This window comes from Myxocyprinus asiaticus, chromosome 50, assembly GCF_019703515.2.
Source record: "Myxocyprinus asiaticus isolate MX2 ecotype Aquarium Trade chromosome 50, UBuf_Myxa_2, whole genome shotgun sequence".
NCBI lineage: Eukaryota > Metazoa > Chordata > Actinopteri > Cypriniformes > Catostomidae > Myxocyprinus > Myxocyprinus asiaticus.
This window is the reverse complement of record NC_059393.1, coordinates 11,037,514-11,062,694: the sequence shown is the minus strand read 5'-3', so window position 1 is coordinate 11,062,694 and position 25,181 is coordinate 11,037,514. Positions and strand designations below refer to the sequence as shown.

Genomic DNA, 25,181 nt, shown 5'->3' with positions numbered 1-25,181 from the left:
ACACCATGGCCAGAAACCCCTCAAGACTGGATACATTCTCATGAGATAGACTACCATCGAGACCAAACATTTATCAATGACAATACAGCGTGTTCTGTTTTTGCCATGATCATTGATGTATGACTCAGTCAATTTTTAAGAAGAGTGTTATTTCCTGGTGGTCATTGTTATAGTTCACCCTAAAATAATAATTCTCATCATTTACTCACCCTTATGTCGTCTCACACTCGCATTACTTTTTTTTTTTTTTTACTTCTGCAGAACACAAACAAAGATATTTTAATGGAGATATGATGTGAATATATCCATATGCATGTCAATTTGGACCAATACTTCCAAATATAATTATAATGCATTTGGCACATTTTGGTCTGTTCTATTACTTTACGAGAAATTGTGATTTGTATACACTTGATTCAAAAAGTTAAAAAGGAAAATGAATTAGGAAGCAAAACGTACAATATAAAACATTTACATATTTATTAAACAGTTATGTGACAAGATTCACGACATGGAGGACAACATCTCCACTGCTGGTGTATAAACTGAACCCTTTGGTTTAAACATCAAACAAAAAACAAAACAAAAAAAACAGTCTGACTAACCCTCAATAAACATGAAGTAAGACAAACGTGACTTTGTGGAATCACACAAATAACATAGAAATAAACACTCCCAAGCCGACATCTTAGATCATCTCCAGTTTGTGCTGTGTGGATCATAGTGATTCTTCAGTGCTGTGCCACTGGACAACAATGTACCTTTTTTAACACAACTGGCACAACAATGTCCTAAACCTAAAATGGAGGTCTAAACTGTCAACTCAAGGCCAAAGTATACGTCTCGTGGATAAAAGATTATACTCTGAAAGGCTAGAGCAAGTCCATAGCTGTTCAGTCAGATCTCAAGGATCCTCAGTGTCGCAAACGCAGGAAGAAGGCATGTCTACACTCTTTACTATCCACTGGGTAGTATTTATCATAGAAGTCTAGGATGTACTCCTCGGTCTTAAAGCCGAACTTCTGGTAGATAAGCATGGCAGGGTTGCTTGCTGACACATGTAGAGTCACATCCTTTCCCATACATGTCTACAGAGAAGAGACGAAACAGAGAACAAAGATTCCTCAACTATTTCCCATACCATATGCTAGGAAACTCAGCCCTATGTTAATCAAAGTGAGTATGCCTTACCTGTATGAGATGGTATATCATGAATGTGGCGATACCAGCTCGCCTCCACTCCGGATGTACCAGCAAGAAGGAGATGTAGGCCTCATTGTACTTCACATCCGGCACCATGAAGCCAAAACCAATCACAACTTTCTTATAAAGCACAATCACGCTGAAGTCTGGGTACTGCAGGCACTCTGACAGGTCAATTCCTGTTGGATAGAACAGCTTGTTATGCACCTAAACCATCAGGAACTTATATTAAGTAGTCATGTCTGGGAACTTAACACAGCTGTCAAAGAAAATCTGCATGATGGTACAGTGAAGAAATTTCAGATGAAGAATAAGCGATGATTACCAGGCCAAAAGATGTCTCGACACATTGAGTTGGCGGAAGGGATGTGATTGGGCCGTACATAGCAGTAGTCTATAGGTGCGTCAGGTTCAGGTACCCAGGAAGGGTCGTTCCTGTGATGATATGCTCGGATCTCAGAGAGCAGACGTAGCTTCAGTGGCCGGCTCTCATAGTCTCTTCTGCAGAAAGATTAATTTTTATACACATTCAAAAGCTAACCATAAAATGGATCTTTTTGTTTAAAGTCCATTTATAAAGTTAGTTGAGGTGTCTATAGTGCATCAAACTCTGTTTCCCACGATGTGTCCTCTTTAAACTGCGTAGTCTGAGAAAGTACCTGATATATAGCTTGAGCACTCTGGATGTGTAGGGGCTCTTGATACTTTGATCCATACACGCATCAGATCCCATTAGCCTGTGCCAGAATGACACTGTGGGCTGAAAGAACCCTTTCCATACAGACACTGTTGACTGAATAACAACACCAAACAGAACTTTGTAACACATTACTCAGCAAAAGTCAGCATAATAATGTAGCTTGTATACTCTGTTGTGCTCTGAGGTTACTGTGAGTTAACTTGAATATGTTACCTGAAAGCGATCAAGTACACAACTTGAATATGTTACCTGAAAGCGATCAAGTACACACAGGTCCTGGCTGGTCTTTCTATATTTCTCTTCTCCACTCGTCCTTTGGCTGGCCAATCCCCCCTGTGCCCCATACACACCCCCAACCAGGCTTAGCGTTGCACTAACAGCCTGATCCACATTCAGCAGGGGAAGCCCTCGCTCCCTTTTCGCCTGCCGCACAAGCAGTTTGCGATGCAGTCGTTTGGCCTGCGGTGTGATGGCCAGAGCTTGTGGACATGCCTCCAGATTGTGGAGTAGCATGCGTTCCTCGTAGAGGCTTATGAATGTGTAGCGAGGGTTGAGCAAAGACATGCAGCCCTCGCCCTTATCCTGGAGAACCTTCCTCCGCTCCACAACACGACCCCGTTCTGTGGGCAACAAGCTGTCTCTGGCCCGCTCTTCATCTTCACTTTCAATTTCCTGTTTGATCAGCTCGGCTAGACACAGCTTTCTCCTGACCATGATGGTGCCAGTGGCCAGACGCATGCTGGGTGGAGGAATATACTCCATCCCAGGGTCGATAACACCCTCTGCATCCAGTTCCTCATCATCTGATGGAAAGCAATACAATAAGTCTCAATTAACAAGATACTTTAAAGCCCAAAGTATACTTCGGTTAGACGTGAATGCTTGGCGTCTGCATTCAGGATGCGTGACACAAATTTCGTCATCAGCAGAGTGTTCGAGCCCTGAAAGCGTGCGACCCATACTCTGAATGTGCAGTATACACCTGGATTTATTTGCACTAATTAGTCAGCCCACAAGGTGGCAACACACAATTGAACCGTTGCCATCACAAAGAAGTGCTCGAAGATCTAATAAACAGAAAACAACAACAGTGGACGTGTACATCAACAGCACGTGTGTAAGGAGGTCAGGAAATACCTGCATTTGTATAACTCGTGTCTGAAGGAATATAAAGACATCTTTATGGGTTTAAACTCCTGAGGAGAAATAGTCCAGTATCTCATAGCAGTCGTAGCGCACATGCTCCAATCACCTTTGTATGTGCACATAGTCAAATGAAGTATACTCAGGGATCGTACAGATGCTTTAAAGTAAAATTCAAGGACTTTTCATGCACATTTTTGTTTTCAAGGACTATGCTTGAGATGTCATTAAAACTAATTCTTTATTTGTTAATTTTAAAAATATTTTATTCATTCAGTTAATTGATTTTTATAAAACAGCACTTATTACAAGTACAACATATCTCAATGTGTATCTTTAACTACATATTCTCACAGTAACAATTCTTGGTTCATTCATTACGAAATTGATGTGCAATTGTAGTGCGCTCCCTTAAAACGCACTTCGCGTTCCAACAAAAGTGAATAACTGGGTCCGTAAACAGTAGTCCATATGACTCATGCTGTATTCCATGTTTTCTAAAGTCACACAACAGATTTATGCAAGGAACTGACCGAAATTGCAAAATATTGAAATTTTCCATTCAGTTCAGTTTTTGCCTATAAACGCTGAGGGTAAACATATTGTAACATGTTGACATAAATTTTTATTCATAAAGGATAACTTGGCTGTTGTTCTTTTATTATCTTTTGTTTCACGAACGAAGCAAGTTAACACTAATGAGGGTTAAATGGGTTACAACACCACATTTTAAGGGTTTAATGGGGTACAACAACAAATATTTTTGTGAATATATTAGTTAAAATGTGATTTAATAACTTTTTAACATACTGGGGGGAAAAAAATCACTTATTTCACTTATGCTTATTTAAGCAGCTTTGACCTTAAATTATTTCCCACAACTTTTTGTATTTAAAAAAAATAAATAAATAAAAAAATAAAAAAAGGTTTTAACATTGATAACACCAATGCCATGAAATCAAGGGACAAACTATCATTTTTAAATTATTTAAATTAGTAATAATAATTTTGTTTAGCTTTTCTGCACACTTGTTCGGCCTTGCACTAATGCTTTTATTAAAAATAAGTACAAAATAAATCCATAAATAACTTTACATGTCATAGAAGTGGTGTACCAGGTGAAGGGGACAAGGATTTTTTTCAGGCAATTGACAATTTCAAATATATTTTCTAAAACATTTGCAAAACAGAGTCAAGCCATTTCATATCATTAAAGGTTAGGTTATAGAATGATACCTTTATTTATTGCTATTTGAAAGCTTTTTCATGACTAAAAAAGTCAAGGGACATGTTAGTCAACATATTTTGATATTGACCCAGATGTTGTCAGAAATAACCTATTTTGTGAGACACAAAGCTGTCTTTACGTTTCAAATTCTTGTCTTCTGCTTCACAGAAACCTGGCTTAGTGAAGCCTGTAGTATATTAGGTGCAGAAGAATGAACAATTGCTATGCAAAATGACTTGAATCCAGGAAAACCCAACCTTTTAATTCTGGAAATTTCTCAAAGCCATAAAACTAAGAGACTGCCAAAGATGGTGCCCTTTAGGTGCACCAGGCAGCAAAAATTCCAAAGGACACACAAAGCAATAAGCGGAACCTTCTGGAGGAATAACCTTAGGGCCTTTCCAGGCCATAAAACTATGAATCTATACATTTGGTGCCAAAAGTCTCCCAGCTGCATCCTGTGGCCCCTTTCACTGAACAAAGGAAGATATTTTAGATATTGTTAGACTACCTTATGTAATGTTATATATAATGATATAAACAATTTGCTACACTTAAATTAAAACTAATCAGGAGATCACGAGACATTGTAATCATTATTCTGCAAACAGCAGCTAAAAAGGAATCCATGGTCATTTCACACAAAGTCACAGTACTTGTGGTTTAGCCTTCAAAATGCACAGAACCTACCTGTTTGCACCAAATTTACACAATACGTAGCCTTCCTAGATAATTCTGAAAATTATGTTATGACCTGTGATCACTTTTCTAATGGACAAATTAATGATTATAGCCTGATGTACCTTTTAAAATGTGTAGTGATTTGTAATCAATTATAACTGACAAATCGATGATTATAATCCTTAATCTTGTATTATCCATGTTGTAAAACTAATTAATCATTATGATTTTTAATCAGGTAATTTCAGGTTTTGCTACTTGCACGTTGAATATTCAAAATATTTAGAACGTAAATGCATGTTTGTTTACGTAGAGAATGTTGAGGTTAACGAATGTCAAGTCTCTTGCACCATTTTCAAGATATAAAAGTTCATGATTAAATATTGCCCTATTCTGAGTGGGAAACAGGAGCCTTCACAGACAAAGGCTCATCAATCATCAATCAGAAGGAGGGACAGAAATGACCATGTGACTGAAAAGGCACTTCTGATTGGCTCAGAACACCTTTGGGGTGTGGCCAATTTCAGCTCAAAAAGTTAATATAAGGAAGAACTCTTCTTCTTCACTACCTCTTCAGCTCCTCATCCTCCGCACTCTGTTGCTCCTCAAGTCCCGTACAATGTAGTTAGGAAGGCTCGGAATTAAGTTCCGAGGAAGCTCTTCTCTGCGCTACAACCCACACACTCCCTCACGGAAGGCCTCGCTTCAAAGCCTCGCCTCATCATCCCAGCAACAGACATCCACGATCTTAACAGAGGTCCAAAACATCGATGGAACAACCAGAACTTTCTACAAAGAGCCAAAGAACCAAGCAACGCAAGTACATCTCCAGACTTTGCTGAAAGCGCTGGTGTCTCTCTAATATAATTCAAGTTACCCGATTGCAAACCGAGTTAGACTGAATTAAGTATCAATGGTTCTCAAGGCATTGTCTACAGCCTCCATAAAGTTCATTTTCTCTGTACAGATCATTTCCATTCAAGCTACTTTCACTTTACTCACCAACCTGTTTCATGTTTGTATGTGTTAGATTCGTTTTTATGTTTAGATTAGCAATAAATTCTTGTTTGTATTCAAAGATATTTGACTGTGGTATATTTTGATAAATAATCTTTTTATTTGATTTTAAAAGATCTTGCTTCAAAGCTCATATCTAAATTATTTGTGATATTTTTAATAAGCCATGAGAATTATATTACTCTGAGTGAATTTGTCATAATTCCCTTATTAAAGCTAATTCCTTACAATAGAAATAGTGAGCGCATACAACAAGACGTTGTATTACGATTTTAATGGTGGAGAATTTGATTCAGACAAATAATCTAATTATCTGTAATTTATCTTTCTTATAATGGTTGTCAAACGCGACTAATTCCATTATAAAATTTCCGTAAACAATAATGTAGACATGTGGACAGTTTAATTTAATTCCTAACACACATACTGTTCCCTACAAGCCGTTCTGGACAGCGTATTACATCTGCCGGGCTTTCAGCTTTTCAGAGCGGATCGCATTTCGGAGTTAATGGGGGAAACGAGAGGTGGTGGAACATGCTTTTACATCAATGAAAGTTGGTGAACAGATGTAACAACGTTAATGAAGATGTGCTGTCCTAATTTGGAAGCTCCCTTTATTAACTGTAAGCCTTTCTATTAGCTGCGGGAGTTTTCCTAGATTATTCTGGTGAGTGTTTATACTCCTCCACACGCGTGTGTGAATACAGCGCTGCAACAGCTGGCTGATCATATCACAGACACGGAACAACAATACTCGGACTCACTTATTATTATTCTCTGTGATTTTAACAAAGCCAACCACACCCGTAAATTGCCAAAATAAAGACAGCACATTACATGCCCCACCAGGGACAGAAATATACTGGTCCACTGCTACACAACATTAAAGGATGCATATCGCTCTTTATCTAGAGCAGCTTTGGGACTCTCTGATCATTGTCTGCTTCATCTTCTGATCTACAAGCAGAAACTAAAATCAGCTAAACCTGTAGTAAGGACTGACAGTTTCTGTGAGGATATGTACATTCCTACTAGGACTTATTTAACATTCAACAACGACAAACCATGGTTTACAGAAAAACTCAGACAGCTTCATCATGTCAAAGAGGATGCTTACAGAAACGGGATTAAAATCTTGTACAATCAGGCCAAAAACACACTAAGGAAATTAAAGTGGCTAAAAGAAGTTACTCTGAGAAACTGAAAAACAAGTTTTCAGCTAACAACCCTGCATCAGTGTGGAGAGGCCTGAAAGACATTACTATCTTCAAGACACCATCCCCCAACACTGTAGGGAACCAACAACTTGCTGACGACTTCAATGTGTTTTACTGTAGATTTGAAAAGCCCAGTCTCACACCCCACACCCGCTCTGACCTTCACTTCACACAAACACCTCCTTCCAGCACTTGAGGAAGTTCAACCTGCCACAGGTGCTGCTGATACAGTTCTACTCAGCAGTCATTGAGTATGTCCTCTGCACTTCAATAACTGTCTGGTTTGGTTCAGCTACAAAATCATTATTATTATTATTATTTTCCAAGTCCAAGAACATTCAGTATACAAAGAACTCAAGACAACATGAGTTGTGGAAAATCAGATGTGATCTAGGAGCTTTATACAGCTTTATACAGTTTGTGCCATTGAAGAGATGGTAAGTCTATCCCTCACAGCCTTGTCATTCCCATTAAAAATCAAAGATGGCGCTAGTGTGAATATGTGTTCTGAGTGGTTGCTAGTACACTGCTACAAGGTAGCTAGAGTATGGCATTCTAAGGCAGTTGCTAAGGTGTTCTGGGTGGTTGTTAGGGCATTGCTATACTGTTGCTAGGGCAGTGGTTCTCAAATTTATTTGGTCACACCCCCCTTTGAAATAACAACAACTTTCACACACATTGAGAACCACTGTGCTAGGGTATAGTGGAAGCTAAGGCATTGCTAGGGTGGTTGCTAGGGCATTGCTACAAGGTTGCTAGAGAATGGCATTCTAAGGAAGTTGCTTTGGTGTTCTGGGTGGTTGTTAGAGAATTGCTAGACAGTTAATAGGATACTCTAGTGGTATCGAAGGCATTGCTAGGGTGTTCTGAGTGATTGCTAGTGCATTGCTAGAAGGTTGTTAAAGTATGGTATTCAAAGGCAGTTGCTTTAGTGTTCTGGTTGGTTGCTAGGGCATTGCTACATGGTTGCTAGGGTATTCTAGTGGTAGCTAGGACATTGTTAGGGTGTTCTGTGTGGTTGCAAGGGCATTGTTACAAGTTTGTTAGAGTATTCTGGTGGTAGCTAGGGGGTACTGAGTGGTTGCAAGGGCATTGCTACAAGGTTGCTAGAGAATTCTAGTGGTAGCTAGGGGGTTCTGAGTGGTTGATATGGCATTGCTAGATGGTTACTAGTTTATGGCATTCTTAGGCAGTCACTTTGGTGTTCGGAGTTGTTAAGGCATTGCTGGACAGTTAATAGATATTCTATTGGAATCTAAGGCATTGCAAGGGTGCTCTGAGTGGTTGTTAGGGAATTGCTAGATGGTTGCTAGGGTATTCTAGTGGTAGTTAGGTCATTGTTAGGGTGTTCTGAGTGGTTGTAAGGGCATTGCTAGTAGAGCCCGACCAATATGGGATTTTTGAGACTGATACCGATTTTAGAGAGGGAAAATTCACCGATTACCGATATATATTTTTGAGCTCGAATGAAAACAGACCTTTTCTATGTGGATTTTTCACCAATTTTGCACTGATATGACTATGCAAAGGTACTAAGAAGGCTGCTTTCTTAAACAAATATTTTTATCAAAGAATATTTGAAATTATTATTATACATTGTCAACAAATTCTAGAAATGAACACTGAAATAATAAAGAATAAATAAAAATACAATAAATAGCTTAATAAACATCAGTACTGTATGTTTAGTATGTCAACTGCTGACCATTAAAATAAAGAATAAATAAAAATACAATAAATAGCTAAATAAACACCAGTACTGTTTAGTATCAGTCAAATGCTGACCATTAAAATAAAGAATAAATAAAAATAAAACAAATAGCTAAATAAACATCAGTACTGATTAGTATCAGTCAAATGCTGACCGTTTAAATAAAGAATAAATAAAAAAAAATAAATAGCTAAATAAACATCAGTATTACTGTTTAGTATCAGTCAAATGCTGACCATTAATAAAAATAAAATAAATGGCTAAATAAACATCAGTACTGTTTAGTATGTCAAATGCTGACCATTAAAATAAATAATAAATAAAAATAAAATAAATAGCTAAATAAACAACAGTACTGTTTAGCATCAGTCAAATGCTGACCATTTAAATAAATAATAATAAAAATATATAAATAGCTAAATAAACATCAGTACTGTTTAGTTTGTCAAATGCTGACTATATTAATACTGCAGAGTCAAGATAAACAGATAAGCAGTGGTGTTACACTGTATTCTGCTACACAAGTTCAGGGGAAACTTTCAACAGTGGAAAACTAGACATTTAAATATTACATTACAAAAATGCTACGACTGGAATTGCTCAGTTAAAGGGGGTACCAAACTGTGAATCCTGAACAAAACAGTTTGGTGAATACATGTTTACACATTAGCTTCCACTCAGCTGACAACAATGAAAGTAGCTATGTGATTAGCTAGTTAGCTATAAGCTCGTTGTCAAGGAGAGTAAAAGACGGACATTGTTTATTTTACTTTCCAGCATTGTGTCTCACCAAATAGGTAACAACATAGCATGAAATCAACACTCATCAGACACAATCCACCACTGCACTGTTGTCTGTTGAGCTGCAAATAGATGCTCTGATGTTTACCTTTCAATCTGCTACATTACTTACTGCACTGACAAACTATAGCTGGCTAACAGCAAACAGACATGAGTGACATGGTTGTCAGGGACAAGGTTAATGTTATATTAGTTATACTGAAAAGGGAAAATGCTGGGGTCATTGTTTATTAAGTTTCCAGAATGTATTTAGCAAACTAGTTAACTTACCAAGACACAGCTCAACTCCACCCTGTCTGCAGAGCCACCATCAGCTCAGCTCTGTAAACAATGGAGTCGGAGCGTGCTCTGCTGGACAAACTACGCTATGACACCAACTCTAAAGCATTGTTTTCTGCATTATATGTTCTGAAAAAAAGTTTTCATATCGGCGCATATCGGTAAAATATACGGCGATACCGATATATCGGTGACAGGCTAATAATACCGATATATTGATCGGGCACTAATTGCTAGATGGTTGTTAAAGTATGGCATTTCTAGGCAGTTGCTTTGGTGTTCTGTGTGGTTGATATGATATTGCTAGGTGGTTGCTTACTTGCCCAAGTCCAAATATATGTTTTTCAAGACCCTAGATACGGCTGGGGTCCCTCCTTCAGTGTAAATCTATGGGACTATTTTGCCTGTTTTATTGTCCGCCAGGTGAAAATTCGGAAGTCCGTTTGATTTGAAAATTGACTTTACTGTAATACAAGTAATATTTACTGTAACATGAACTAGTATTTGGTTGGTTAGCAAGCGCAGCTTCTCACCATGGAACAGTGCCTGAGGGGGCATGACGTCCGGGATCAGATCGGCCTCTGACAGCAGACTGGGTGTAGCAGAGGGTGAGGCCGGCGTTCCTGGAGCAGAAAAGTCAGGTGAAGGAGAAAGAGAAGGAGAGGTGAGAGGGGTTCTGTCTGATGAGCTGAGGGAGAAGTCAATGACCTCGCCCTTCTCCAGATATGGCTCAGACCGTCGCACACGGTTGCCCAGTTTCACGGGTGTGGATGAGGCACTGCGGTCAAGAAAGCCAGCTGCCTCCTTCTGTGCGCGACGTATCTCTTTCGCCTCTTGCGTGCGGGAACGCTTTTCTTTCAGCTGCATAGCGCTCTCTACTGGGTTTCGACCTCCACGCTTCCTCAATCCCTCCACTGTGATGATGGGATCTAGGGACGGCTTTGACAACGCTAGGGGAAAAAGACAAGTAGACTGTTACATACATTGCATTCAGAAAGTATTCAGACCCCTACATTTTTTTTCACATTTTGTTGTTGCAGCCTTATGCTAAAATTCTTTAAATATTATCAATCTACACTCCATACCCCATAATGACAAAGCAAAAACCAGATTTTTGATAACTTTGCAAATTTATTAAAAAGAAAAAATTGAAATATCACATTGGCATAAGTATACAGATCCTCTGCTATGACACTTGAAATGTAGCTCAGGTGCATCCCATTTCTCTGGATCATCTTTGAGATGTTTCTACACTTTGATTGGAGTCCACCTGTGACAATTGACTGGACATGATTTAAAAAGGCACACACCTGTCTATATAAGGTCTCATAGATGAAAATGCATATCAGAGCAAAAACCAAGCCATGAGGTCAAAGGAACTCAGAGACAGGATTGTGTCGAGGCACAGATCTGGGGAAGGCTACGCAATTTTTTTGGCAGCATTGAAGGTTCCCAAGAGCACAGTGGCCTCCATAATTCTTAAATGGAAGAAGTTTGGAACAACCAGGACTTTCCCTAGAGCTGGCCCCCCGGCCAAACTGAGCAATCGGTGGAGAAGGGTTTTGGTAAAAGAGGTGACCAAGAACCCATTGGTCACTCTGGCTGAGCTCCAGAGATCATGTGTGGAGATGGGAGAAACTTGCAGCAAGACAACCATCACTGCAACACTCCACTGATCTGGGCTTTATGGCAGAGTGGCCAGACAAAAGCCTCAACTCAGTGCAAGACACATGAAAGCCCACTTTGAATTTGCAATAAAGCACCTAAAGGACTCTCAGATTGTGAGAAACAAGATTCATCAAACTCTGGTCCCATGAAATGAAAATTGAACTGTTTGGCCTCAATTCCAAGCGTCATATCTGGAGGAAACCAGGCACCACTCATCACCTGCATAATACCATCCCAACGGTGAAGCATGGTGGTGGTAGCATCATGCTGTGGGGGTGTTTTTCAACAGTAGGGACTGGGGGACTGGTCAGGGTTGAAGGAAAGCTGTACGCAGCAAAATACAGAGATATGCTGAATGAAAACCTGGTCCAGAGCACTCAGGACCTCAGACTGGGCCGAAGGTTAACCTTCCAACAGGACAATGGCCCCAAGCACACAGCCAAGACAGTGCAAGAGTGGCTTAGGGACAACTATGTGAATGTTCTTGAATGGCCCAGCCAGTGAACCCAATCGAACATCTCTGGAGAGACCTGAAAATGGCTGTCTACCAACAGTCCCCATCCAACCTGACAGAGCTTGAGAGGATCTGCAGAGAAGAATGGCAGAAATTCCCCAAATCCAGGTGTGAAAAGCTTGTTGTATCATACTCAAAAAGACTTGAGGGTGTAATCGCTGCCAAAGGTGCTTCACCCAAGTACTGAGTTAAGGGTCTGAATACTTCTGTCAATGTGATATTTCAGTTTTTTATTTTTAATAAATTTACAAAGTTATCAAAAATCTGGTTTTTGCTTTGTCATTATGGGGTATGGAGTGTAGATTGTTTTGAAAAATATATATAATTTAAAGCATTTTAGCATAAGGCTGCAAAATAACAAAATGTGAAAAAAATAAAGGGGTCCGAATACTTTCTGAATGCACTGTACATCTTTAAATGAAGGTGCAAAGGTTGCATTGGCAAAGCCAAATTTAACATGAATTTTGGACGAGACAGAGAAAAACCACACAGTATTCAAGTGACAGACCGATATATTGGCTAGGCTGATAAACCCTATAATGTTATATGTATCAAATATGATACACAAGGTTTGACGGCTCCTGTCTCACTCTGTTCAAGCTAAAAAGCGTATGGTATGTTTCACGTTTATTGCACCATCTAGTAGTAGTGGTGGGTGAGGTGACCAAAATCTTATATCACGATATGAGTAATTTTATATCACGATAAAGATATATATCGCAATATAGTAATTTTTTCTGGAAAACCAATACAAATCAGTTAAAATAATAAATAACCATATTGTAATGCCTATTTCTGGAAAATCTAGTCAGTGAAATAAATACTTTTTAAATGAAAACTAATTCCTCTCATATAATTTTCTCTTTATTTAGAAGTTGACAAAGTTAAAAATAAAATAAACACTCAGTTTTAAAACCAACCTTACTATAATACTCACAATTTGCCACATTTCAGTCTGATATGTTGTTGACCAGTATTATTATACACATTCCTCAAGAAACTGAAGATATTTTCAAAGCGAAGTAACAAAGAAAATATTACATAATTTTAGTTAAAAAAAAAAAAAAAAAAAAAAAAACACATAACGAAAACAACACGTCTTGCAGGAAATAAATGTAAAATATATATACAAAAACAAAAAGATGAAAAAAGACGGAATTACTGCGGAGCACATCTTTTGGCTTTCATAATATTCTTTAGTGTGCTTAATTTTAAGGTGTTAAAACAGATTGTTTGTATTACCACAAGTGATTATCGTCGCGTGAAAGTTTGCAGATTACATTTTTCTAATCTGTGTCAGTTTTTGTGAACCAGATGTCGCACCTGTTTTAATAACGAGCTCCCCTTCATTTTCTTAACTTTTATTTTGATCACATCAGCAAAAATTCATCAAATGATGGAGACGTACAGATGTGCAGTGTAGTCAAATGCACCTCGGCATGTTAAAGAGATGATCCAGGTGTCTGGATCACAGCGACGCTGTCCCGGCAGAGCGTGTCAGTCAGATCACGGTGGACTTCTGTATCCTTCGATGTAGAGTGCTCAGAACTGGCCCGCAAAATCAGAATTGCAAAGAATCAGCCATGAGTTTGTGAGCGCATTTGCGGCGTTGCCTTTTCTGCATAATTCCTTTAATTCCGTTAAACCAGCGTGTACAAATAACCATCGAATTCATTCCCCGCTCAAGCCTGGCTTCAGTTTCACATGAAGCGTGCCCACAGATAGTCACGCTGAGCACATGGATAATTACAATTATTATATACACGATATAGCAAAATCTGTCGATTGACACTTTATATCATCACCACGATATATAGCGTCATATCACCCAGTCCTATCTAGTGGTTATTTGTGGAAAAAGTAGTTTCAATGTTTATATCGATCTATTTAAAATGGCAGCGGACTTCTGCAAAAATTACTTTTATGTTGGGATAAATTACAGCTTATTTTAATAAAATAAAAGTAATGGTTATATTGTTACTGATATTTTAAAATGAATATTTGCTGAATGTTATTATAAATCTTTATTTTGATAGAACAGACTGGAGCGTGTATGCTTAGGTAAACATGTATGTTAGCTTCATTAACAATTGCTCCAATTTAGTATATATAATATAACTTATGTTTGGTTAAAATTTTGTATATTATTTTATTGAAAAAACATGTTGAAATTACATGTGTCAAATATGATACAATAGGCTTTTGAGGTATACCTCTCAATCACCATTGCATTCCATTCATGCCCACTGTAAAAATAAACAAATTAAAATATAAATTACAGAGCTTTGAAGATTCTGACATATACTTTTTATAAGGTATAAAGTGTGAACTAATATTTCTGTGCATTTTCATATATGCAGCCTGCTCTGTCATTATAAAGATCTCATTATTTTACATTACAAGCTATGATGATGTCATCTTACCATAAGTTTCTGAGACCCAGGGAAAAAAGTTTTACAATTCCCCTTTTTTAAATGTCAATATAGTGTTTGGTGCATAAAATACATCTGATAAAAATTGTTTATTGAAAAAATATTTTATTCATATTGTATTTGATGTGCTGATTTAACCAGTGATACATTTCAGTCCATATTTATAGACCAAGGAGAGGAAGTTGTCGTGGCCAAACTCTCAAACATTTGGTATATCTGAAAAGCCCAGGGAGTCCTCTGATAATACCCCAAGATTTACCACTGTAGCATGTATGGGCTTAAGAAAAGAAAAACTTAAATAAAAAATGTCCTACGCCAAAACGAATTGCTGGGCCTCAGGGGGATAATGACTTTCAAAGCCTAATGTATCAAATATGATACATACAAAATTTAATAAGAATTAGATTTATATTTTGTCTAATGGTACTAAAAACAGTTTAATGTGAATATATCATATATCATCACCTGCGCAATATATCAGGATTTACAGGGTTAATCACTCATTATGAGATTATGGGCCTGAGTATTTCAGTACTATATTGTATATAAGCCATCGGCCACCACACTCTCTAGATAGTGGTATTAGCTTGGGGCATTGCAGAGCCCAAATGGCATTAGATTCCACTTGTGTAAACCTAATGGGGTGCAAAAGGCAGTCTTGGGCCTGTTCCTGACCTGGTTGAATCCACTAGCCAAATCACACATTTAAAAACCCATTTTGGTCAGCCACTATTCAAAACATTGATCAATCTGATGTAATCTGGATTATTACTACCCTTGGCCTTGAGAGAAGCAGAATTTTTGTCCCCCTCAGGCCGTAGAGTAGGTGGGCGGTTTTGCACTAGCTTCCACCAGCCAGGCTCTCCAAACTCCTGCGCCCCTGAACGGAAGAACATTGGGCTGCCAACAGACAAACACCCAGCCACTGTGCTCCACCATGTGGAGGTCTTCTTTCTAAATATGATTAAATACAGTATAAAAAAATACTCCTGAAACTCAAGATGTGAATGAGACCAAAATTCGTCTAATACTTAATATCTACAAAATACTAACATCTAGTCTATAAAACACGTGTAGGAATGTAGGTGTGTAAGAGGAAATCAGCCCCTCTCACCTGGAGCCAAGTAGAAAGGTCCATTGCCGACTAATAAATGCACAAATATCTTCCTTCCATCTGAAGTAACCTTGTCGTCCTGTGCCCTCAAGAGACAGGTTGTACATGGCCAGCATTACAACCTATAGATATAAAGACACCGTCCAGTCATCAAAATTCATAATGCAAACACAATACTTCTGTTAACACCAACACCGAAAAAATGGTCACTACATAAATCTGATCTCTATAAGTATGACGGCTACCTGAAAGTAAATGATGAAAATAACTGGACACGAAAACGACCTAAGGGCGAACTCGAACCCCCTTCCCCGCTCCTGAGAAACAAAAACAAAAAAAAGAGGCCCCTCCTCCTAACACCAAAATGGCCGAGTGGGACCCTTCCCCCCAAAGGCAAAAACAGGGGGGCAAGACAAGTGTTTGCACTGGGGCCAGTAAGTTACGGCACAAGTTTTATGTCTATTTATATTGCTGTTCAGACAGATAGTTGAATTATGTAAAGCACTGAAGTGCTTATTGTTGATGCAGTTGTACCTTAACACTAGCTAACCAAACACATTTGACACTTTAAAACATTGTTTTATGCCATCAAGATCTCTCAAGCTCTCCCAAGAGTGAGTACCTGCTGCCAGGTGAGCCTCATTCTCTCAAAACTTTCCTTCCCGTCTTCCGTGCAATCCGCGCAGGTGAACTTGAAGAAGTTGTCTCCTTTTAAGTAGCTGGGCTGCTCTCCATGAAGCTGGGCTGAATCATGCATGGGAAAATAAAGAAAAAACAAGAAAGACAGCTCTGAGACCAGGCACTCTTTTTCTTTTCAGGGTCAGTCTTTATTGAGACTCCAAAAACACGACACAACATTGTGTCTCCAAACAAACACATAGACAAAACGTGTCAAAATCAGAAATCTTTTTGTTTGTATGATGGCATTGTATCAGCCATTGACATGTTGTCCCCTTGTATTGGAGATGATTGATCTTCTCACCGGGTGGGATCCACTTGTGGCACTTGTCGCAGTAAAAGGACATGTCCTCATTCCAGCTTCCCTCCCCATCCTCCCCGACATCACTGTTCAGCGAGTCTTCGCTCTGGTCGTGAGACAGATCCACAGACGCCTGGTCCTCAGACTCCACGATGAGGAGAGTTTCTCCCTCCACCTCGCCCTCCTCCAGACCCTCGGATGCTGACATGCAAATGGTCTCCTCATCCTGTCCTGCAAGACTCCTTTGGTCCCCACTGTCCATGCCTCAATCTATAAAGATAAAGAAGCAGCCGATTAGACTTCTACAAGTCCATTTATCCTGACAGTAATTAATTTGCGAGAGGTCGCAGAAGTTGCTCGTTACACTCTGCTCAAATTGTCACTAGAGGTAGACCAGTTATCAGCAAAAGTCTATGCCGATTGTTGCAGATAGATTTTTTTTTTTTTTTCATCAATGAACCTCATTTGGTGAAATTTATATATACACAAAACTTTTCATCTGATGAATATATAAGCTATAAAAAGCTTAATTTAGTACATTCTTACATATCATTGCTGTCCGATGAAAACACGCATCTCCACTTTCTCCAGTCACGATTTTGACTTTTTACCTTAGACGGAATGTGCCGAATGACCTCTTCCTACTGTCTGAATTGTGCATCGAAATGACCAATGTAAAGATGTTTAATTAGGCCATCTGTTTAACAAGTATCTCCATTGGCCTTGAGAAGTGCCCATCAAAGCTGCGTATGTCCCGCCCTTGTGTTTTGAAAAGCGTCAACTAATTTACCTCACTTGTCTGGCTCTGTGATTTCCCTGACAACCAAAGCCATTCATGCACGCACAATGTCAGGTGGCTTTAAAAATTAGACAATACCAGCCATATACGGTTGCCAGATTTCCATCTTTGCGAAACTGCGAGTGAAAACTAATTCTGACAGGCAATTTATGCTTTGGACCAGGAAAACGCATCTTGAAACCGAACTACCCACTCAACAACCTGACAAGAAACCCTAGTCATAAAACTGATTTAGATCTAAAATAGTAAGTGAAAGCTCAGATTATATCCAAAAATAAATTTTCTAGCAATCAATAACCTACCAACTGAGTTCTGGGAACACGAATAGTTAGACTCGAGTCTGTAACTGAACATGTGCCACTGGAACCCATAATAAGAAAAATGTGATGTCCATGTTCACTAACAAAAATCCATATTAAATTAACAGTTCACTAATAGATGTGTAATGATAGAATTCTATTTATGGTGCTAAAGGTGACTAATTATGTTATTTTTTATTTATTTTGTAAGATTGTTTATGAGAAAAAGAGGTTTTCCATGCTCTTGAAAAATTAATTTGTTGAAGATGCGTGCTTTTCACCAGACAGTGACGATATACAGAGCATTGTAATGGAGTCAAGTATTAATCAGTTATCGGCCTTTTGCACCACCTTCGTTATCGGCATTTACATTTAGTCATTGAGCAGATGCTTATATCCAAAGCGACTTACAAATTAGGAACATAAGCAATTTGTCATACAAAAGTCAACAATATCTGCAGTATCACACTGCCAAGTTTTCACAGTGGCTGGAATAGTAAAGATGCTAGTGCAGAAGAAAGAGACAGAAAATGATTTTTTTTAACAGTTAAATAGTAAGTGCATTTAGTGTGGATTGGTTAAGTGCTCATGGAACAGATGTGTTTCAGCTGTTTCATGAATGCTGAGATGGTGATTTGAAGCTCATTCCACTATAGAGGAACAGAAAGAGTGAATGATCGTGAAATGGACTTTGTGCCTCTTTGTGATGGGACCACCAGGCACCGCTTGTTCATTGACCGCAGAGAGCGAGTTGAGACATAGACTTGGAGGAGTGAATTTAAGAGGGTGCTGTTCTATTGGCTGTCCTGAAGGCCAGAGTCAAAGCCTTGAATTTAATGTGGGCAGCTACTGGCAGCCAGTGGAGTGAAATCAAGAGTGGGGTAACATGAGCCCTCTTTGGTTATTGAAGACCAGACGTGCTGCTGCATTCTGGAACATCTGCATTGGCTTAATCGTGCTAGCTTGGAGGCCAACCAACAGAGCATTACTGTAGTCCAGTCTTGAAATTACCAGAGCTTGGACCAGGAGCTGTGTAGCATATTCAGACAGGAAAGGTCTGATTTTCCTGATGTTGTAAAGCGCAAACCTGCAAGACCGGGTGGTTGTTGAGACATTGGCAGTGAAGTTAAGCTGGTCATCCACCATCACTACCAAGTTCCGGGCTGTCTTGGTTGGCATTACCGAGTTGAACCAAGATGAATAGAGAGGTTGTGGTCAACAGACGTGTTGGCTGGGATCACGAGAAGTTCGTCGACCTCTAATTGACAGTTAAAGGGATAGTTCACCCCAAAATGAAAATGTAGTCATTGTTTACTCACCCCTGTGTTGTTATAACCCAATGACTTTCTTTCTTTTTCTTTACACAAAGGGAGAAATTGTGAAAAAATTTTGTGTTCAGTGATGTCATACAATGGCATTTTAAGGTGACCACCTCTTCAAAAGCTTCAGAAGGACGCAAAAGTATAATTCAGAAGTCTAATAAATAATTCCATGAGACTCATGTTTGTTATGAAAGATTATGTTTGTTGAGAAAAAAATCGAAATCGAATGCATTACTTAGTGAAACTCTGCAAGCTCATAAGACTGCAAGAGAGCAAGTTCAAACAGCCTCCGCTCATGAAATGGGGCATTCAAGCAAAAACTCATTTTGTTTATCTAAAAACAGGTCCACCACAACGATACTAAAGAACAGAACACAGCTGCACACAAACCAGAGAACCGAATTTACTAAATATGTTGGATGAGTTTATAGTCAAAGAATAGCTGCATTTCTATGCCCACTGCCCAGCATCATTTGTTTGAAACAGAGTATTCAATCAAACAGAGAGATAGAGGAAGCAGGAATGTCTCATCTCCATTCTGAACTGGTGAGCATTTGTGACAGACCTCCGACTGAAGAGATCGATACCTCAGCGAAAACATTCGGTAGGCATAACTTTCTCAGCCAAAATCAAGTAGTTTTTAACTGGCTAGTGAGATGTGGGCTTCAATAAACTGTTATGAGAAAGCTTTTGGATCGATGCCAGTTAACGGCGGACAGGTTTCCCACCGCAATGTGAAAATTGAAACCAAGCGATCGACAGAATGTACTGTTGCTCATCACATCTGGTTAGGACAAAAACTCTGATTAACATAGAAAATATACTTGTTATGTGTCATTTGCTGTCAGGTTAAGACACAGTGTGACTGTAGCTGCCTTAAGCCTCCTCTGTCTGTCTCTCTTAGTTTGATTGAGATCTCTCCAACTACAAACTCATCAGACATATTTAGTAAGTTCGGTTCTTTGGTTTGTGTGCAGCTGTGTTGTGTTCTTTCTATCGCTGTGGTGGACCTGTTTTAGATGAACAAAATGAATTTTCGCATGAACGCCCCATTTCACGAGCGGATGCAGTTTGAACTTGCTCTCGTGCAGTCTCATGAATGCGCAGAGGAGAGCAAGGTTGGTCAACAGTTTTTGCGTCCTTTTGAAGTTTGAAGAGGTGGTCACCATAAACTGCCATTGTATGACATCACTGAGCACAACTTTTTTTTCACAAGTCAAATGTGGTTTAAACAACACAGGGGTGAGTAAACAATGGCTAAATTTTCATTTTGGTGTGAACTATCCCTTTAACCAATGTCTCTGTCGCTTCAAATTCCAGTGAAACTCTCAATGAAAATTAATGTCTTGCAAATCACTGTAAGTGTGAAATTAACACCCCTTAAGGTGAGGACTGGACACCCTTTCTAAAAAAAAACAACCACAGTTTCCATCAAAACACCACAGATATTGATATAACAGATATTTTTACTACTTCAATCCACGTTAGAATCATTGTTGGGTAAGTTATTCTAAAAATAAAACTACATTACATCTTCTACAGTGTAATTAGATTACTGTACTAATTGCTCTGTCTGAAAAGTAACTGCATTACTTATTACTTTCTCCCCTTTTCTCCCCAATTTGGAATTCCCAATGTGCTCCAAGTCCTTGTGGTGGTGTAGTGACTCGCCTCAATCCAGGTGGCGGAGGACGAATCTCAGTTGCCTCCGTGTCCGTCAATCTGCGCATTTTATCACATGGCTTGTTGAGCGTGTTACCACGGAGACATAGTGCGTGTGGAGGCTTCACGCTATTCTCCGCATAATGCACAACTCACCACACACCCCACCGAGAGCGAGAACCACACTTTATAGCGACCATGAGGAGGTCACCCCATGTGACTCTACCCTCCCTAGCAACCGGGCCAATTTGGTTGCTTAGGAGACCTGGCTGGAGTCATTCAGCACGTCCTGGATTCGAACTCGCGACTCCAGGTGTGGTAGTCAGCATCTTTACTCGCTGTGCTACCCAGGCCCCCGCTAATTAATTACTTTCTAAATCCCTTATCAACCTTGACCAGATGAAAAATACAAGGATAGACATGAAACTATTCTTTTAATTCTTTAAAAAAAAATCATATAAAATCAAATAAAATATTCATGATCTGGCCTAAGAATTTAAGGGAGCTGTATTAAATTAGAAAACATTTTACATTATACATTTTAACATTAGACGTTAAATTTCGATTTTAAATTCACTATTGTTTTATATAGAATTGTTCTATAGCCTATACAGTATATAACACAATTACATCAGTAGTAACTGTAATTAAATTACTGGAACATTAAGAGTAATCCCTTACTTTACTTTTTTTTCAATGAAAAAGTAATGTAATTACAGTAAGTAATTACTTAGTAATGCATTACACACAGTACTGGTTAGAAATGACTTTTTTCAGGACACTGTTTTGCGGACACATACCATGCTTGTTCCATGGTATTCTTTCAAGTACTTTGGAGTGCTACATACTGTACACCATGGTATTATTCCAAAGTTACCACAGTTGTATTGTAGAAACTGAAGTAGCTTTAGTATTCTGGTGAAACTATCATTACCATGGTACTTTTTGTGAGGGGCCTACCTCTGCCAAAAAGTTGAGAAAGTCAAAAGAGCTACCAGAGCAATAGTTCTTCAGCATGTAAGTTAGTTGTAGCTCTGTACACTGTGGGTTTATGAATTGTCTGTTCCTGCCGTTTCAGCCTCTCGTCGGTCGCGTTCGGCCACAAGCTCTCTGGTCAGCTGGATCTGCTCCTCGAGCGTGCGCAGGTTCTCGCGCTTGCGCGCCACGCGCTCCAAATCCCGCAAAACACCCTCGTGCAGCCTCTGCGAATAATGACAAGTTATTATAACGTGACCCTTATGAAAAAATGAAAAAAAAATAAAAATAAAAAACAAATAATAATAATAATAATAAATTGCATAGTAACCATAGTGGTTTAATTTACCACAATTAAAAATTGTTTGTTTGTTTTTTGTAGTAAGAACAAGTAAATCATGGATAGCTCATTACCATGGCAAAATGTAAGTTTATTTAAATAAAAACTGTAAAAAAAATTTTTGATATGAATAGTAGTTTTGTACTTATTAATATACTTATAAACAACAACTTCAACACCAATAATTTAATAATAAATTACTAGCTATGAATCTACAAAATTTTATCAAAAATACCATATTTACTACTGTAAAATGTAGTTACTAGTAATAAAATACTTTGTGTTTACATTAGTAATATATATATATATATATATAAAGGCATTAGAAAAAGCACTAAAATTGTCTTTTGTCTTTATTTTGATAGAACAGACTGGATCGTTTATGCATATGTAAACATACATGTTGGCTTCATTAACAATTGCTCCAATTTAGTATTTATAATAACACGTCAGCATTTAGACTCGTGTACTGTCTGGAGTTATTTCTAACGTTATGAGACGTCTGAGACTGCATGATCTCATTATGAAGACATGGTGCTAGTGGGGCAAGAGTGTTTTTTTTTACCTGTCTCTCCCAGCTCTGCTTGATATGAACACCTGCAACCGTGCTGATAGTGAGTATTATCGATAATCCCAAAACAAACTTAGAGGCCGTAGACATAGTTGTGGGGCATTACTATGAATTAAACAACAGCAGGATAATTGCAAGCAAGGGCACCAATAACAGAACGGAGCAGATTCTTGTTCTGCGGGGTTTACAATTGGATGCTAGGCGCTTTACTGCCATCTACCGGACAGGAGCGGCGGTGTAGTTAATGGCACAGATGTTGGCTGTGTTCGCGATGGAATATTACCGTATTGCATACTGCGCAGTATACACTAATTAGAGTATGTGCAATAGTACTTATTATGCAACGGTAAACATTTCAAACAGTTTACTACATGGTTGTCACATGACCTCATTGCGTTACAGCATTGTAGTGTTTATCTTCAGTGATGCTTACAATCTATAGGCCAACAAATAACGCGTTTATCAACACAGAAGTCCACTCATCTAGTGTAAAGACTTGTAAGACTTTATCAATCTGTCACCTTGTAAACTTCATTGAATGGGCAGTGGGTTCCCTTTACATCTTTTATTAATGGGTCTTTCATTAAAGGTGCACTCAGTAAGGTTTTGTTCACATCGTTTTGGACTTACACTGACAGGGGTGTGGATGCAGCATCATCCGAACACAGGAGTTTTCAGTTAACCCTTAAATGCATGGTGATTTTCGCTAACACTCTTACATATTCGGGTCTTTAGAGACCTGGAACTTATATCTATCAAAATTGGATGTACAAAATGCCCAGATAGTGTAAAATGTTCAAAATACCTTCAAGACAATTAGAAAATAAAATAATAAATACATATATTTTGATGTTTTAATTTTCATAATTAAAGAGATAATGCAGCAAATCTAGAACAGTATTCATTATTTAGAGAAAATAATTAGCCACATTGAGAAAGAAATAACATGTATGATATGAATGTGTACACGCATATGGGATACTGATAATTCACCTTTGTTGATAATTCATTGTTGCACAGAAAGTCAATATGATATATTATTTATTTGTATGAATATAGTACTCATTTCTCTTGAAATAAACAAAGAAATAGATATCATGTTATAGTAAACTTAGATATGAAATAATCATAAAAAATTAAATTTATGGAAGTGCAAAATAATTGTTTTAATTTTTTTATTATTTTTTTTTAATTTATTTTGACTTTGTGTGTGTGTGTGTGTGTGTGTGTGTGTTACACTATTTATAAGAGATAGATTGAGGAATACTAAAAGGGCGTGGGTACAAAAAAAACAAAAAAAAAAAAACAAATGGATGAGTTACAGGGGGTGGGATGAGGTCCCAGGTCTCTAAAGACCCGAAGTATCCATTTAAGGGTTAAAGATGCTATTGTAAAATTTCACTCTTCACAGTCAGCAATGATGGATTAAGCTTTAAGTAACTGTGATCAAGCGAGTAGTATTCGGCTGGTCATGTGATCCTAACATGTATGGGACCCTCCCCAAGTAGAATAAAACAGCTTTATAAGGTTAGTGATATAACTGCAGTCTTCATCGCATGCGTCATCATGATTATATACATGTTTCAAAATTGCAATTAATTTCTTTTGGTGTAAAACTTTTTTAATGAGGAAGAAATTACCGAGTGTACATTTAATGTAGAAATACAAAGAGGGGTTGTTTAGTGAAATATCTTTTGATGGGGATTAGATGAGACTATCCAATATACTGAATATTGTGTGCTATGTAGATATCTCTGCTACTTTCTCTTTGATTCTGTTTGTCTCCCTTATCTTTCGGTCTTTCTTTTCTCTTTCTGTCTGTTTTGCTGTATCTGAATCCAGAGCCATAATGTATTTTACACCTCATCCGTACCTCCCCGTTCTCTACCCTCAACTCCTCCCCCTCCTGCAGAAGTGTGGTGGACTCCTCAGTACAGTACACAATGTTCTGAACTGGACTCCAGCCTCCTCTGTGTGTGTGTGTGCGTGTGTGTATATGTCACATCTGAGTCAGTGGGTCATTGACAAATAAGGATGTCTGAGATTATTAAAAGAAGAAATCTTTTAAAATTTAGTTTAATACACATGTGGTAAGTTCTTAGAAATGTAATCTTTGTATTCATGTTGGTTTCATACATTTTTAAAATAGGTTTATGCCATTTTCGATGTAAAAATATATTAATTGGCTGTAAAACTGTCAATTTTGGTGTTTTTTCCAAATCACAAAAAAAAAAAAAAAAAAAAAAAATATATATATATATTATTAGAATAGATGCTGTTGAGTCAAACTATAAGTGTTCTATCACACATTGTTACTTTGAAACAAAAATAACAGTACTACTGAAGAGAGCAATTCTTTTATCTTTTAGAGATAGCTAGGGTTGCCATCTGTATTGTATTAGCTGGAACGCCCTGCATTTTGGCAGAAATTAAGACATCCCATACTGTATGCCACTTGTCTCATATTTTAGTGGTGAAACTCGAGGGCGACCACCCCAAATCCCACCCCGTACGGTGAGCGAAATA

General features: G+C 38.3%; 2 protein-coding genes across 3 annotated transcripts; both read right to left on the bottom strand.

The window, feature by feature from the left end:
- Positions 1 to 456: 456 nt before the first annotated feature.
- LOC127439100 (cysteine-rich protein 2-binding protein-like) lies at positions 457 to 21,878 on the bottom strand. 2 transcript variants are annotated; one of them, XM_051695150.1, is made up of 11 exons: positions 21,730 to 21,878; positions 16,691 to 16,957; positions 16,331 to 16,452; positions 15,709 to 15,830; positions 15,370 to 15,548; positions 10,514 to 10,930; positions 2,153 to 2,706; positions 1,863 to 1,996; positions 1,529 to 1,704; positions 1,192 to 1,382; positions 457 to 1,088 (listed from the first exon to the last, which is right to left on the bottom strand). In XM_051695150.1, exons 2-11 carry the CDS (start codon positions 16,947 to 16,949, stop codon positions 915 to 917), a joined length of 2,328 nt encoding a protein of 775 aa, XP_051551110.1. In that variant the 5' UTR covers positions 16,950 to 16,957; positions 21,730 to 21,878; the 3' UTR covers positions 457 to 914. The 2 variants fall into 2 exon arrangements, with proteins under 2 accessions (XP_051551110.1, XP_051551111.1); XM_051695151.1 differs by lacking the exon at positions 21,730 to 21,878 and having other exon boundaries at positions 15,954 to 16,452; positions 16,691 to 16,713.
- LOC127439101 (protein PET117 homolog, mitochondrial-like) lies at positions 21,187 to 22,825 on the bottom strand. Its single transcript, XM_051695152.1, has 2 exons — positions 22,650 to 22,825; positions 21,187 to 21,971 (listed from the first exon to the last, which is right to left on the bottom strand). Exons 1-2 carry the CDS (start codon positions 22,743 to 22,745, stop codon positions 21,819 to 21,821), a joined length of 249 nt encoding a protein of 82 aa, XP_051551112.1. The 5' UTR covers positions 22,746 to 22,825; the 3' UTR covers positions 21,187 to 21,818.
- Positions 22,826 to 25,181: the final 2,356 nt, after the last annotated feature.